Genomic DNA, 14,171 nt, shown 5'->3' with positions numbered 1-14,171 from the left:
GATGCTGCACAGTGCAATATATTAAATACACCTAAGTGTTATCATTGTCACTCCACCCTCAGCTCAGAATTTGTTGAAACTAAGGAGTATCTTTTTAAACTACTTTGGTTTGTGGCAGCTTTTCCAAACAGGTTTCCCAGATTTGTGTTATTTGGCTCTCCAAAGTAAAACATACTCCACACAGGTCTCTCAATGAAGGAGCACAGAGAAAGCCAACAGCACTGGAGCTTAACCTAAAAAAAAAAAAAGGACACCGTCTGAAGCAGGGAGCTGTCACCAGTCATGCTTGTTACTGTTTGTGCTATATTGCATAGATCTTATTTTAATTGCACCTTTTTACTGCTTTAGTTGGGGGTGAGGTAATAAGGCAATGGCTTATTATGAGCCTCCACCTAGTTGAGATAAGATATTTAGGTAAGTTGCACCACACACTTACAATATGAAACTGAAACTTGGGATGAAATTGCTTAAGGAGTTTACATTTTCTTATACAGTTATCTTCATAAATACAACCAAGTTTAACCCCCAAGTCTGTGCACAGGCTTAGTTCAAGGAAGAGTCAACAGCTCATGTCCCTTCAGCAGCAGCAATTGAGTTAGTAACCTCATCTCCCTTCTACCTGTGTTTGAAATCTCACTGTGCCTTGTGGAGGAGTCAGGATGGAGGGTGCTATCAGACATGGTTGGTTTTGCCCTCCTCACTTCTATTTTCTCTGGTCTACAGGCCCTGACCTAGTGGGAAGAGTTGCCGAGCTTCTTGGTGAGCCCTACCTTTTCTGGAGGATAAAGGTCTCTAGGCTGATGCTCGTCCCTGCTGACTTACTACTGGTAACCTCAGGGATGGGGTCTGAAAATCAACTTGTCTTCAGTCTATCCTCCTGTCCTCACCCCTTGGATACATGGAGTGATTAGCTTGTTTCTGCTTTGCTGTTCTTATTTCCTATAAGGACCTAGTAATAGACCCTTGCCTGAAATGCCACTTGTCTTTATTTTAAAGCATCTTTAAACAAACATATCTTCCTTCTTTACAATAGCAGACAGTGGTTGCTTAAGGTAATTACATACAGTGTTTTGGAATCTTTTTGGAGTTTAAGGATTTTACGTATTGCTTCCAAATAAACCGAATGTGTGATAATCCTCACAGAAGAAATATCTACCTTGTGAATGGCTTTTGGCCTTTTGAGAACAAATTTTTGACTCCTGCATTACTGACAAAATAAAAAGAAATGTCGCCTCTTGGAATTTTCACTTTTAATACAAGAGATTGTGGTGCAGAAGAGGGCCTACACAGCATCTTTTTATGTCAGTGTGAAAAAGAAAGATTGCAAGTGCTAGATTTGAGCATCATAAACTGGGATTGCCACCAGAAGTTCTTCTCAAGCTACATCCCTAAATAAAAGTTGCTAGGATACCACTTGTGGGATGCACAACTAATATTGAGTTTCAAAACAAATGGCTGAAACTTATTTTTTACTCACATTTTGCTATGAAATGGTTAAAATTTATTTGAACACATGATACATGGCTTGCTCTATTTACCTGCTCCTGTATAAAACTTTATGCTGTATATTATCAATTTTTTTTCAGCTGACAGTAGTATTAGAATACATTACTTTTGGGGAAAAAAGGAAGTGATTATTTGAATTCTCAGCATGGTGAGTTACTTTAGCTGGCAACAGTGTCACTGGATCTTCAAGCCTGTCCTACTATTTTTAAGCAGTAGGCTTAATGGAGCATGAATGTGCATTGTGCATCTTATTCTTTCATACTGTTGATATGCATAGGACTATGCATAGCCTTATTTTTATGCATAGCAAAAATGTGTAGCTTAGTTTTTAGGTAAAAAGAGAATGTTTACAATCTGATTAGTAAACAGTTTTTAACTGCAGAAAATACCTAGGATGGGACAGAATTTAATTTTGCATGTTTAGAAACAACAGGATGGGCTGCTGCTCTGCGCAGTTTTTGCTCCTCGCTCCTAGACCATTTGTATGCAAGTGTCTGTCCCCTCTTCCCAGCTGAAATGGCTGAACTTTCCCATTCATTGGCTATCTGCACAGTGGCGTCAATGGGGCGGTAATATTGGGACAGGGGTACTACATTTTAACTGGAGGCTGCTTATCTCCTTTCTCTTTGCTCATCTGAACTCCAGTACTAGTTTCCTCAGACTGGCAGCACGTAGGATAGAGTAAGTACGTTCCCTGTTCGGGTTTGAATCTCTGCACTCAGTTCTGAGGTACTTGTAAGAAAATACTGTACTGAGTATAGTTCAACTTATTATTGATAAAATTGGCCTTAAAAATTATTATTTAATGACAACTGTCTACAGACAGCACTGAAAACATGTTTGTTCGGTTTAACTTTAGTGTAGGAGATGGCTGCCTGCTACATGATAAATGTTTATTATTTTATATTGCATTCTTTTGTCCTAGGTAACTGTCTTTATCTAATTCATCCCTTTGTTGTAGTCAGCCCCTTTTATCTTTTCTTTTTGCTTGAATTGTAATATAAGAGAGGTTTAGTGTAACTTGACATCCCAGATACACCATAACGGATAATTTTTACCCTAACATATTTTTTTTTAATTGTAAGTAATCCTGGAGTTTTGTAATTAAAACATCTCTGCAACTTTGCAACATGTATATTTTGTCAAATACTGGTGATTAGAAAGCTATTGGTCTTCCCCCACCTGAAACTACAATTAAGTTTTAACTCTAGTATGTTTAGTTCATAGTGAACAACTCAGTGTTAATTTTCTGGTTTTGTTTGTTTTGTCTTTATTCTGACTGGATGTTTTGCCTAAAAGTATCCCTCTCTGAACAAATCATTCCTTCGTTAATGGATTAAAATACAAATGGCATAGGAATACCTTCTAAAACATGTCTGGGCTCTTCCTGTCTGAAGTTTGTATTACAGAGGACTTGGATTGAAAAATTAGGCTCACCATATGTGTTGCACACTGCCCTCAGAGCAGAAACCATTTCCTGCATAGCCCAGGTCCTTGGGAAGGATGGGTTTCTCCAGGGCCAGAGCTATCAGAGCAGCTTTATACAAGTCAAGCTGTAGCAGCTGACGTGGGGGAGAGGGACACATCCCTGCCCTTATCAGTTGGCTGAAAATCTGCTTACTGTCATGTCTTTTTGCTTTTCCCTTAGAAATCTGTTGGGTTTTTTCTTTTCTTTTTTTTGAGATGTGCTTTGTGCTAGTCATCTTCTCTTGTCCTCCTGCAAAGGAGGGGACTGTGGAGGCATTCTGACTTTTCGCTGCTCTTGGAAATAGAGCTGTCACCTCTGTGCATTCAAGCTGCATCATGTGTCGAGGTTTTTTCTCTGAGCTCGCCTTGGGAGGCACTGTACACACTGGCAAGCACAGGTCAATGACCAGCCGCTTAATGGAAGAGGCACAGGGAGTGACCAAGGGTTGCCTTGTTACGTGTGCTGGGATTACAGCAGGGAGACTGGTTGTTCCTTTTGACTAAAACTCTTATCTGGGCTGCGTTCCTCCCCCCGATGAATGGGAGGTCATTCATACAGCAGAGGGACGCATCAGACATCTTCACTGGCCATGCAAAGTCCTTTAAATACATCATACAATTTTCCACATGAAATTCTTTTTGTTTACCCTCATTACTTGAAATACTTTAAACCGTTTTTATAGGTTTAGATCATTATTTTGCATATGTTCTGATTTAAGGCTTTTAGATTATTTTCTGCAAGTAATGCACACTGCACTTGGGCTTAGGACCAACTACCAATTTTTAGCAGCTCACCCTCTGCCTCACTGACTAGATTCTTCAAGGGACCGTTTGACTTCTGTGAATAAAACTCTCACTTTAACCAGTGCAGTGGCATCATTTGTGTATATAATTTATATATAGTTGGACTAATGTGACTCCAACAGCTTATTCTTTGAATAGCTTAGGAGGCTAGCCTTTGCTTTTCAAGGAACTCCAAATAAAGACGGATGTACTTATTTTATAAATTATGCACTTAAGTTATTTGTTTATTTACTGTTTCCTGAATTCCAGTGGGTTTTTTTTCAGTGTAAGCAAACTCCTCCATTCCCTTGCTGGTTGTATGGTATCATTATCACCAATTCTGAGGTGACGTACATCAGTAAATATGTAGAGAATACACATAGAATTAAACACGTCTTAAAAAGCAAAGCCTAACTCTCAAAGCCGCTCAAATGAAAAATTGTAATATTGACATGAATCCAGTATGCATAAGTTACGTGTACACACACACAAAAGGACATAGGGAGAGTGAAACAGAGTTCGTTTCATTTTTGTGACCATTTTGTTTCCCAACTGCTGAAAAGGTTTTGGACAGTTTATAATGAAATTGCAACCTTCATTCACACACCTGCTTTCTCCAGGCCCCAAGGGTGCTAATGTGTTTTTCTAAAACTCAGCAGAATGGGAGAGAGGAGTGGATGTCCTGCAGTACCTTCTCAGAGCGAGCTCCTTTATAAAGGACACCTGCTCTTCCCTGTTGTTTGCCTCATGGTTGTTCTCTCCTAAGGAAAGCCAGAGCTGGAAGTTGATTTCCCTGTCTTACTGCTCTTAACCTTTCCTCCTCCTGAAGTATTTAGAGCTCTTTCAGATACTATGTCTAAAAAATCTTGAGTGATCCCGTTCAGCTTGCTAACACTGTAATACTGTGTTCATACAGTTAGTTCATCAGAAGGGCTTTGCCCTTTGCAGGCTCAGATTCTCCAGGAATTTCTACAGGTTACAGATCACAGCCTGGTCACTCATAAGGGTTATTCCTATATCACAGGCTTCTGAAGCAGTTGCCAATCTGACTAAAGGAAAACTAGGATGGATTGTCCAGCGGGTTACTTCTGTGTTCTGGAGCGGTTCAGTCTTTGACGTTTTGTTTATATCATACCTGAATAAGTCAGTTACCCATTTTCATGTACATAGCGCACTTTTTTTTTCTAAAAGCCAACAAAACTCATACAGAAATATCATTGCCTGAAACAAAGTGACATTATTCACCTCTGTTCCGCGCTTAAAACCGTGGTCTGCAAAGCTCTTGCTTTCCTAACCTCACTCACCTAATTCTGGCTGTTTTGCTTGTGTTTTGGTTTTATGCAGACTAATGGCCGATCGGGTGCTTGTCATTGGCAGTGGAGCGAGAGAGCATGCGCTGGCCTGGAAGCTGGCCCAGTCCCCACATGTAAAACATGTGTTTGTTGCTCCAGGAAATGCAGGAACAGCTGACAATGGAAAAATTTCCAATTCAGGTAAAAAGAAAAAATACTGTTTTAAAATTTGATAACTCGACAAATAAGTTGCTCTGTTCATGGATCTGTTAATGTGAAAAGATTATGACGATGAGGAGGAGGAGTAGTAGCAGCAGCAGCAGTAGTAGTAGTAGTAGTGCTATTTTTTAAGGTTCTGGACATGTGAAATAGATGGTGGCAGTTAAAAAATAAGAATGTCTGAGCAAAACCTTGTGCAACTACCACTTGTTTTATATGATCTCAGTTGTGATGGCTAGTTCTTTGGGTGCGGGGGTGGAGGATGCAGCCAAAACTCCGTCTGTCTGATGCACATTCCTCTGGGAATACAGCTAGGGATAGCTGCAGTGGTTCCTGCTGCCCAGCAGCCTAGCAGGGAAGAAGTGATGGTTTCTCTTGATATGCACTGCAGTTCAACAACTGGTTAGTGAACAGCTGAAAAATGATGAAGCAAATACCAGCACCTAAAGTACAAAGTTCACTACTATATTTTCAGAAGTGCACTGAAGCCCTGTGATCCCTATAACCTTTGATGAGAATACTTTCTCACCTGAAACGTTCAACCATAGAAAAACATTCGCTCCTTTGTCTTACTGACCTTAAGAAGTTAAAGTTATTTTCAAATGTTTCTCTCTTTGTACTGACCGCCTGTTTTGAGCTTCTAGCTTAACACGTTAAGCTCTGACTGGCTGTAATTGAAGCTATTCATAGTTACTAATTTTGAGAAATCAAGCTTAAAGTGTTTCAAATTGAGCATCTGAAATTATGTGCTGCATTTAAAAAAAATACTAGTCTAAGGTGCTTGCCTGGAGGCACACATCAGTACAAAACCAGGGGTAATTACTCAGAGATTCCTGTCTTGTGTCATTTATATAACAGGTCCTGAATTAGGTACTTCCAACGACCAACTTAAGTTTCCACTTTAAAATGTGATAACATGCAGAATTAAAGTTAACATAATATGCATGTGAACATGAATTATATACATCAATTTTCTGCATTCATATTTGTATGTGAGTAAAAACTTTTTTTGTTACCACCTCATGTGGAAACATGAATCTTGTCAGATTCTTGTACAGCAGGTAATTATCATACTTAATTCCATTGGAATGCTTAATTACAGACTGCTTAAATAACTTTGTCCTTAATTTCTTTGACTAGACACATTATTGTAAGTAGTTTTTTGTTCTATGTGGTCTCTGAGGGGAGGGCCCAAGGAAGAGCCTGACAGGAAAGTCATATGTTTCATTCTCACCCCAAAAAGTCAAACAAAAATCTTTATCCTTCTGCTAAATGGAGTCAATGCCAGAATGTTAATTTCAGTATTTTTTCGCAAGTGGTTTCTTTTAAAAATTGACGTGTTTTTCTCTCACCTTGTTATTCCATAAAAAATACTGCACCCTCAGCAGTGGAAAATATTTGAGCATGCGTGTAATAATGCTTGAGCCAGGTCCATGAAATCTACCATGTGTACTAAAATCTTTTTTACTACACTGTGGGCTCACGTGTTCTTTGGGAGAGAAATCCTCAACCAACCAGGAGATGGGAAGAATCTAGAATTTGTGAAGAGTTCAACTTCTTTGTTTTTTAAGGAAACAATTTGTCTTACTTGACTAAAATGTCAGGCATTTTAGTCCTGCCACTGGGGCCTAGATTTTAAATCAGGGGTGAAAATGGAAAACAGCTTTACAGAAGCATGTGAACCCTATTATATTGTGTGAGCCCTGGGCTACTGCTACCATTGTTTCTGTTTTTTCGGTATAATGAAGATTTGTCTCTGAAAGTTCATCCTCCCTTCATGGTTCATGAGATTGCCTTTAATTAGCGTTGCAACTCTGGTTCTCAGGTGATTTCTGAAACATATAAGAGTGAGTTTAAAATTACAAATAACCTTAAATCCTTCAAACCTTGCCTGTATCTAAGGAAAAAAAAAGTTTTCTTGGTTAATTTGAACCAGTAATCGTTTCTGACAATAAAGACAGATTTAGGTTGAGTGGCTAAATATAGTTTTATATTCAATTTATATATAATTAGCAGGGCAGTTTTGGTGACAGAAGCATACAAAATGGCTTGCTGAGTCCAGAGATAGACATATGTGTGCCTGTGAATGGACTTTAGCATCCTGACACCTCCTTCCATCACATTTTAGCTCTCAGTGTAACGTATACTCTTAAGCTCTAGCTTTGGTCCAAGGTCCTTTTGTCTGCTTTGAAAGGCATGTTTAGCTGTTGTTTTGAGAAATGAAACGCAGCTACAAAAATGTCCTCTTACAGTCTACATCCTGAGGAAAATTTTGTTTGGGGGGAAAGTTAAAGTTACGTATTAACAATGTGATTTATTCCTTTCCACTTATTACTAGGACATTTCCACATCATGTAAATCTTATGCCATATTCACTGTTCACATCACTAGTAGATCAGGCCTGTGGCAAGATAATTTGAGATGAAAAGCGCAATCACCTTATGGGCACATTCCTTTCCTTGCTCCCCTTTACATGGATTAATCTCACGGGGAACAGGGATCATCCGTCTTCAGTGGCTCACCAGATCTCCCACTCTCTTCAGTGGGGATCTGCTGTTCTCCAGCTGCTTTCACAACAGCCCCATGGGACTGAAAGACAATATTGACCTTTATGTTAATTAGTACTTTAAAGCCAATATATTATGCTTTTGCTCTCTTGTGAGCCAAAAGTCAGTTGGCATAAATTGCACACAGAAGTCAAAGGCTTTTACTTCTCCTAACTTACAAATATTGGTGGAAAAAAATAATTTAACTGTTAAGTAGGTATCAAGGAGGTAATTTTTATTAGTATTCAGTCAGGTTTTTTCCCCCACTCCACCCAAATAGGGCAAATCTATAACCAAAATGTAGGTTTCAGATAGTTGCTTTTATGCCATCTCTTGGGCAGAAATGACTGCTTCTCTTGTGGAAGCAGGCAGTTTATTCATACAGCATGGCAGGAGTGCAGTGGGCACCACACAAAATTGCATCTGTTTGTCCAGCAGAAGCAGCTGTATCACTGCCTCTCCCTTCTCTCTTGTCACTTCCCTAGAAGCAACCTGGAAGAGACCATCAGCTTCTGGCATGCTTGCCAGTACAGTCACTAACAAGACATCACAGACAAATCTTGAAGCAAAATAGTCCAGCTTCAAAGGAGGCATGATGATGTCAGGTTGATGCTTGGACTTGATAATCTTAAAGGTCTTTTCCAACCTTAATGATTCTGTGATTCTATGAGGGTCTCTGCTGTGCTGTACCGTGTTTCCTTGCCAGCTTCGTGCCCTGATGTCTTAGTCTCCTCCCCACAGGGGCAGCCAATCCACGCTGGGCTGTGCTCACCGCTTTTTTGGCTCTCTCTGGGTTCGCGTTCCCGTCCTCTGTAGACCTTGGCTCTATTTATTCTTGATAAAAACAGTGGAATTGCATTGCCTTTGCGTAAATTTTTTATCATGAGATTTGACATTATTGTCTTTTGTGCCAGCATTTTCTTTTGTTTACATAGGTTTTAGCATTCCAAGTGTGGTCATATTAAATGTTTGTTTATGGAAAGATAATGGTCCTAAAAACCTAAGACCAAATATCCTTACCCATAATTACAGCACCTGCCCTTATTAAGTTCAGCCTAATATAAGAAAAAATGTTCAGATTCCCTTTTGTTTCAGTGGGATCACAGTTTAGTGTGGCAAGTTTTAGCTGTCACTACAGAAAGAAAGAAAAAAAAGTAAGTGTTTGCAACCCCACTACCAGCCACTTGTTCCAGTCGCCTACACCGTGCTGGCACAAACGTGTGTAAAGTTTTGTGGTGAATGTGCTCAGGGAGGAGAATGGCTGAAAATTGGTTGTTTTGGGTTTTTTTGGCTTGTGAGTTATTTTTCACTTGTATTCTTCACGATGCTTCTTGTGCTGGCAAACAGGATGATCCTAGAGATGAGAACCATTTACTGTACAACAGTGGGGGGGAACATGAAACTTTTTTTCTCACCTTCAAGAGCAAGGTCGGTTTACAATGCCTGTCAAACTTTAGCCTTTGCGTGGGGGTTTGGTGGTGTGTTTTCGTCCCAGCTTCGTGTGTAAGACTTTACATTAGTGTATGCCTCACTGTTCCAGATTCACAGTGACCTGTTGTTTGAGAATGTGAGTGGTGAAAATGCTCCTTCAGCATTATGTGATAAGTGCTAAGCAACAGTAATGAATGCAGTCTTACCACCCTTTTGTATCTCTGACAGCTGTTTCAGTCAGCAATCATGCTGCACTTGCCCAGTTCTGCAGAGATCAGGAGATCAGGCTGGTTGTGGTTGGTCCAGAGGTTCCTCTTGCTGCCGGTAAGAGAAAGCAAGCTAAAAATCATAGCCTTCGTAATTTAGGAAGAAAAGTAAATTTTACTCCATATCTTCTATGCACCATTCAACAGTATCTGAGTGTCTTCAGTAGGAATGGAAACAGATCCTCTGTGGCAGTTTCCCTGAAATTCAGGGTTATGCTGTGATGAAAATGAATTTCTGCAAGGTATTGTGTGAGCAATATAACAGTTAAAATGTCTTTAAATGTTAAGTTTCTTTTTAAGTGCTTGCAATTAGTAAAAGAGGTGTCAAAGTGTTTCCGTATAGGAACCTTAACTAGAGTTTTGATTTTCCTATGGAGTTTTCATTTCTTGACCTAGTAATAATTTGGAACTTGGTAAAAAGTAATTTATAAACCTGTTGATAATTTTTCTATTTTAACCTTTTACATGTTCAACAATTGCCATCTTCACAAAAGACTGATGTCAACCTTTTAGCTAAAAGCTATAATAAAACAAGGGGGGATTGTTGTCTCTTACCAGATGCAGCAGATCTTCTTAGCCACAGATATTTCAGGGTTACCTGCTCCTGATTACAGTGAAAAATGCATCTTTTTTGCCATCCATCTGGTAAAATAAGCACTGAAAAGATATATATGGCTTATCATTCCTGACATACTTGTTCGAACAAATCAGTGCATCTGTAGACTTGGACTACATGACTCCTATAAATCATTTGGTGATTTATAGTATTTTTTTGTGGTGTCGTTTTTAGGAATTGTTGATGACTTGACAGCAGCTGGAGTAAGGTGTTTTGGTCCAACAGCAAAAGCAGCTCAGCTGGAGTCCAGTAAGAGCTTTACCAAAGCCTTTTTGGATCGTCATGAAATCCCAACTGCGAGATGGAAATCTTTTACTGATCCTAAAGCAGCATGTAGCTTTATTAACAGGTAAAATTCTTGTCATTTTAGAAATTTTTTTTTTACAGTGCTAAGTATCCAAAACAAACAATCAAATGTTTACTAATGTGTCAAAACTTTTGGCTGTGATAAAACGTGTAAAGGTTTTAAAGGATAATCTAACATGATGCTATCACACTGCAATAAGTCTGATAATTAAATGGTTCTTATTTACTGCTCTTCAATGAAAATAAAGTTCAGTGTTCAGTTTACAGGAGAATATAGGACCAGTTTGTGGGGTTTTTTTCAAATTGCTTATTGTGGAAACCCAGCTTGCAGTCTGATAGTCGGATGTTCTGCCTTCTTTGTACCTTTTCTCCAAAAATATAAATTCTGCATTGGAGACTTCCTCAGCAAATGATCTACTCATCAGAATACAATACAGGTGAACCAAAACCTGAATTATTAAAATTATTATTAAAAAGGAAATTATTGTTAAAAGGAAAGCAAACTTTCAGAACAGTAATGAAATTGGGGGGGGCAACAGGAAGCAGAAATCCTTTACAGGCATAGCATAACAAGAGAAGCCTGGTTCTTACTTGTGTGTTGTTCAATAAGGTAAAACGGTTGCTATGAAACCTGGTAAGTATTTTATCTTTCAACTATTGAAATGTTCAAAATGCCTATAAAATATATTAGCAATACAGAGTGTTTACTGTAGAATCTCTCTTCTCTATCTTTGAAGTGCAAACTTCCCTGCTCTGGTTGTAAAAGCTAGTGGCCTGGCAGCTGGCAAAGGAGTAATTGTGGCTTCAAACAAGGAAGAAGCCTGCAAAGCTGTTACTGAAATCATGCAGGTGAGTAGAAATGTCATGCACTAACTGGAGAAGTTCTCACACAAAATAAGTCATTAACCATCTCAGAGTCTCAAAAATATTCTGTGTAGTAGGAATTTGGCTAAAAGACATCAAACCTTTTACCCATTACTTGGACAGCTAAGAAGCTCTGTCGTATTTACTGCTTGAGGCAGGGTACTCTTTCTCGGCATAGTTTCTGTAGGCTAAAATAAAATAATTCTTAATGAAAACCCACACTTATTTCCATATAGATTTCCTCTTTTTTTTTTTTTTTTTTTTTACCATTTGAGTCTGCTGCAATCAAACAGGTACTACAATGCTGTAGTATTAACACCGTGATTGAGCTGGATCTTGACGAGCAACATCAGCTTTAGGACTCCAGTCACACAGAACTTAAATGTGTAGTAAAATTCTAGTGGAATTATTTCAAGTTAAGCATATATTTAGGTAGGGTATGCAAAAAAATCTATTAGGACCATCAAAACCTGAAAAGAAGGAAAATGAAGCCATTTCATCTGAACAGTTAGGTACATAGAGCTGGAAAATAAGACACATAGAGGTCAGGTGCTCAGCTGGTGTCAGCAGCACAGCATCTTACAATTCAGTGGAGCTATGCTGACTCATAGGAGACATTATCTGACACACTTGTATTTCAAGAGTCAGAATATAGGGTCTGCACTCACATTTTGTTGTGTGTGTATGTGTGTGTATGGTTATTGGACAAATATATGTCTTAACAAGTGACTTGATGTCTTGAACAAAAAAAATGTGCGTTAGAGAGTCTTATAGACCCAAAAATTACCTTGTCAGTGTGTGTTGTCAGTTCTTAATGGCCTAAATAGGCAGTCAGTGTTCAAGCATTGCATTGGAATATGAAAATATTGCCCCCTTCCAGTGTATTCTGTAGAACTGCACTTTCTTATGAAGTAGAAGTTCAGATTGTAGACTTGACAGTCATTACTATTACTCTCAGTATCATGGGTGCAAATTTCAGAAGGTAGAGCATGAGGAATTGCTCGGTCAGTCATAAATATAATCTGCAATTTAAATACATTCAAGCATAAAATCTGCATTTATTTAAGAATAAACAGAAAAGAGGAGCAAAGATTTTACCATTGCTGACACACCCAGGATGAAGAATGGATTAATAGTCTCAAAACCATGCTGTGTTTTTCTTGCTGTTTTAAAAATATTTTTTCTTGTTGCATTTTGAATATTTTAAAATTACTGAAACAGAACTTAAGAGGTTTTGTTTTTACTGTAGGATAAGACTTTTGGCACAGCTGGGGAAACTGTTGTTGTTGAAGAGCTTCTTGAAGGAGAAGAAGTTTCTGTAAGTGTGCATCTCACTGTAATGCTTTGATTATACCTGTTCTAAACTGTTTAGGAAACACTACATAAGTACCTACAGCAGAGATGTGTAAGGTGTTATTACTTAAATTAAAAATAGTTATCTGTTTATAAATAAAATTGTATTAATTAAAGACAGATGTGTTAAGAACCAAACTTCCTGCAGTCTGTTAAAATAATGCAAATTAAATAAAAATAACTCAAACAGTAATCAGCTGTTGCCATATGGGAAAAAAAAAAAGCCTTAAAATTTTTGAGTGTCACTGAGCGTGCAGTTCTATGTTATGATTTCTCTGACAGCAAAAACAGTGTAAGTTGTCCCGTCCCTTCCCTTCCATGTTGCTACCTCTTCACTGCTGTTTGCTGTTGATTCAGTTGTACTAGTTACCTGTTCATGAAGCTGCAACCTAAAGACCTTTTTTCGAAGAAGTCAGCACCACCACCTTCCATGTTCTCTGTGTTCTGGTTTAGAGCCCAGTGCCATTTGAATCAGTACAAGTAACAGGATGGTGAAGTGCAGAGCAAGGCAAAGGAGTGGTTGAGAGTAAGGGAGGATGGAGACTTTCTTTAATCAGTTTTGCTGATGAAGGGAATATGTTGAACTGTTTCAGGAGGGAGCGGTAAACTCATTTGGAACAAGGGAACAATCAGCTCAAGACAGGTGCAGGCAGGATCCTCTTTAACCAGTTTCGTTGCCAGAGAAATCGCAATGTGGAAGTGCATTTGGGGACAAAGGCTGTTGAATGATTTGACAGTGTTGATTTTCTCTGCAGATGTAAAGAGAACATTTCCTTCATTTTAAGCTGATTCAGCTCCTTTGTTTAAAAACGTATATCTGATTTAATTAGCGGAGTGTGAAGGAGAAAAGGAGAACTAGAGCCTAGGTTTCGAGGTGGCAGGGGAACTTGACACTTACATCACACAAAGTAGAACAGCCAAGTACCAGCTCAGGTTCCCGAGTCCTGGAGCTGGAGCTGACTTCTGCTGGATGTTGTGAACATTCATCTTGGAGGTGGTGGTATTTAAAAACTATGTGATCACCTCCAACTATTGCCAATCTTTTCTTCATATTGGGCAGGAAACCAGGCTATGCAATTAGATGTGCACATATTGGTCATCCTTACTCTTTCGTGGTTGGCTTGATGTTTTTAGGAACTAAGGGGTTATCCAGATCTTCATTCTCTGGTGGAAAATATGTAATGCTCTTAATTAGTCCTTAGAATACTATCAGACTTACTGTAATATAGTACAAGAATATAAACATGCAGTTGAAAGGGTTTTTTTCTATGGTGGCAGACAACAGTGAAGAAAAAATACTGCTTGCCTTGCCTGTCAAAATAATTCACCTTCTGCAAATGACTGTAGTTTTTAACATATTACTATTTTGGAATTTTTGGATTTTGTTGGGGAATCCTTGCTTGTTTTTTAATTAACATTATAAAAAGTTTTTATGAGTACTGCTAGCAGTAGTTCAGATAGTGAACATCATCATCCAGTTACAGAAGATGCCAGCAGGCTTGTTAGTATGAAGATACTGAGG

The 14,171-nt window shown here is 38.7% G+C and overlaps 1 protein-coding gene across 1 annotated transcript in view; it reads left to right on the top strand.

Moving 5' to 3' along the window:
- Window positions 1-5,104: 5,104 nt before the first annotated feature.
- Window positions 5,105-14,171, top strand: part of LOC309416560 (trifunctional purine biosynthetic protein adenosine-3) — a gene marked incomplete at both ends in the record, with an annotated part of 30,296 nt that continues 21,229 nt past the window's right edge. Inside the window, 5 exons of the mRNA XM_082016100.1 lie at window positions 5,105-5,249; window positions 9,473-9,568; window positions 10,301-10,475; window positions 11,170-11,281; window positions 12,546-12,614. Coding sequence (XP_081872226.1) covers window positions 5,105-5,249; window positions 9,473-9,568; window positions 10,301-10,475; window positions 11,170-11,281; window positions 12,546-12,614 — 597 coding nt within the window. The remainder of the gene's footprint in view (window positions 5,250-9,472; window positions 9,569-10,300; window positions 10,476-11,169; window positions 11,282-12,545; window positions 12,615-14,171) is intronic.

This window comes from Phaethon aethereus (genome assembly GCF_964289735.1).
Source record: "Phaethon aethereus genome assembly, contig: HAP1_SCAFFOLD_212, whole genome shotgun sequence".
NCBI lineage: Eukaryota > Metazoa > Chordata > Aves > Phaethontiformes > Phaethontidae > Phaethon > Phaethon aethereus.
This window is presented reverse-complemented; position numbering and strand designations above follow the sequence as displayed.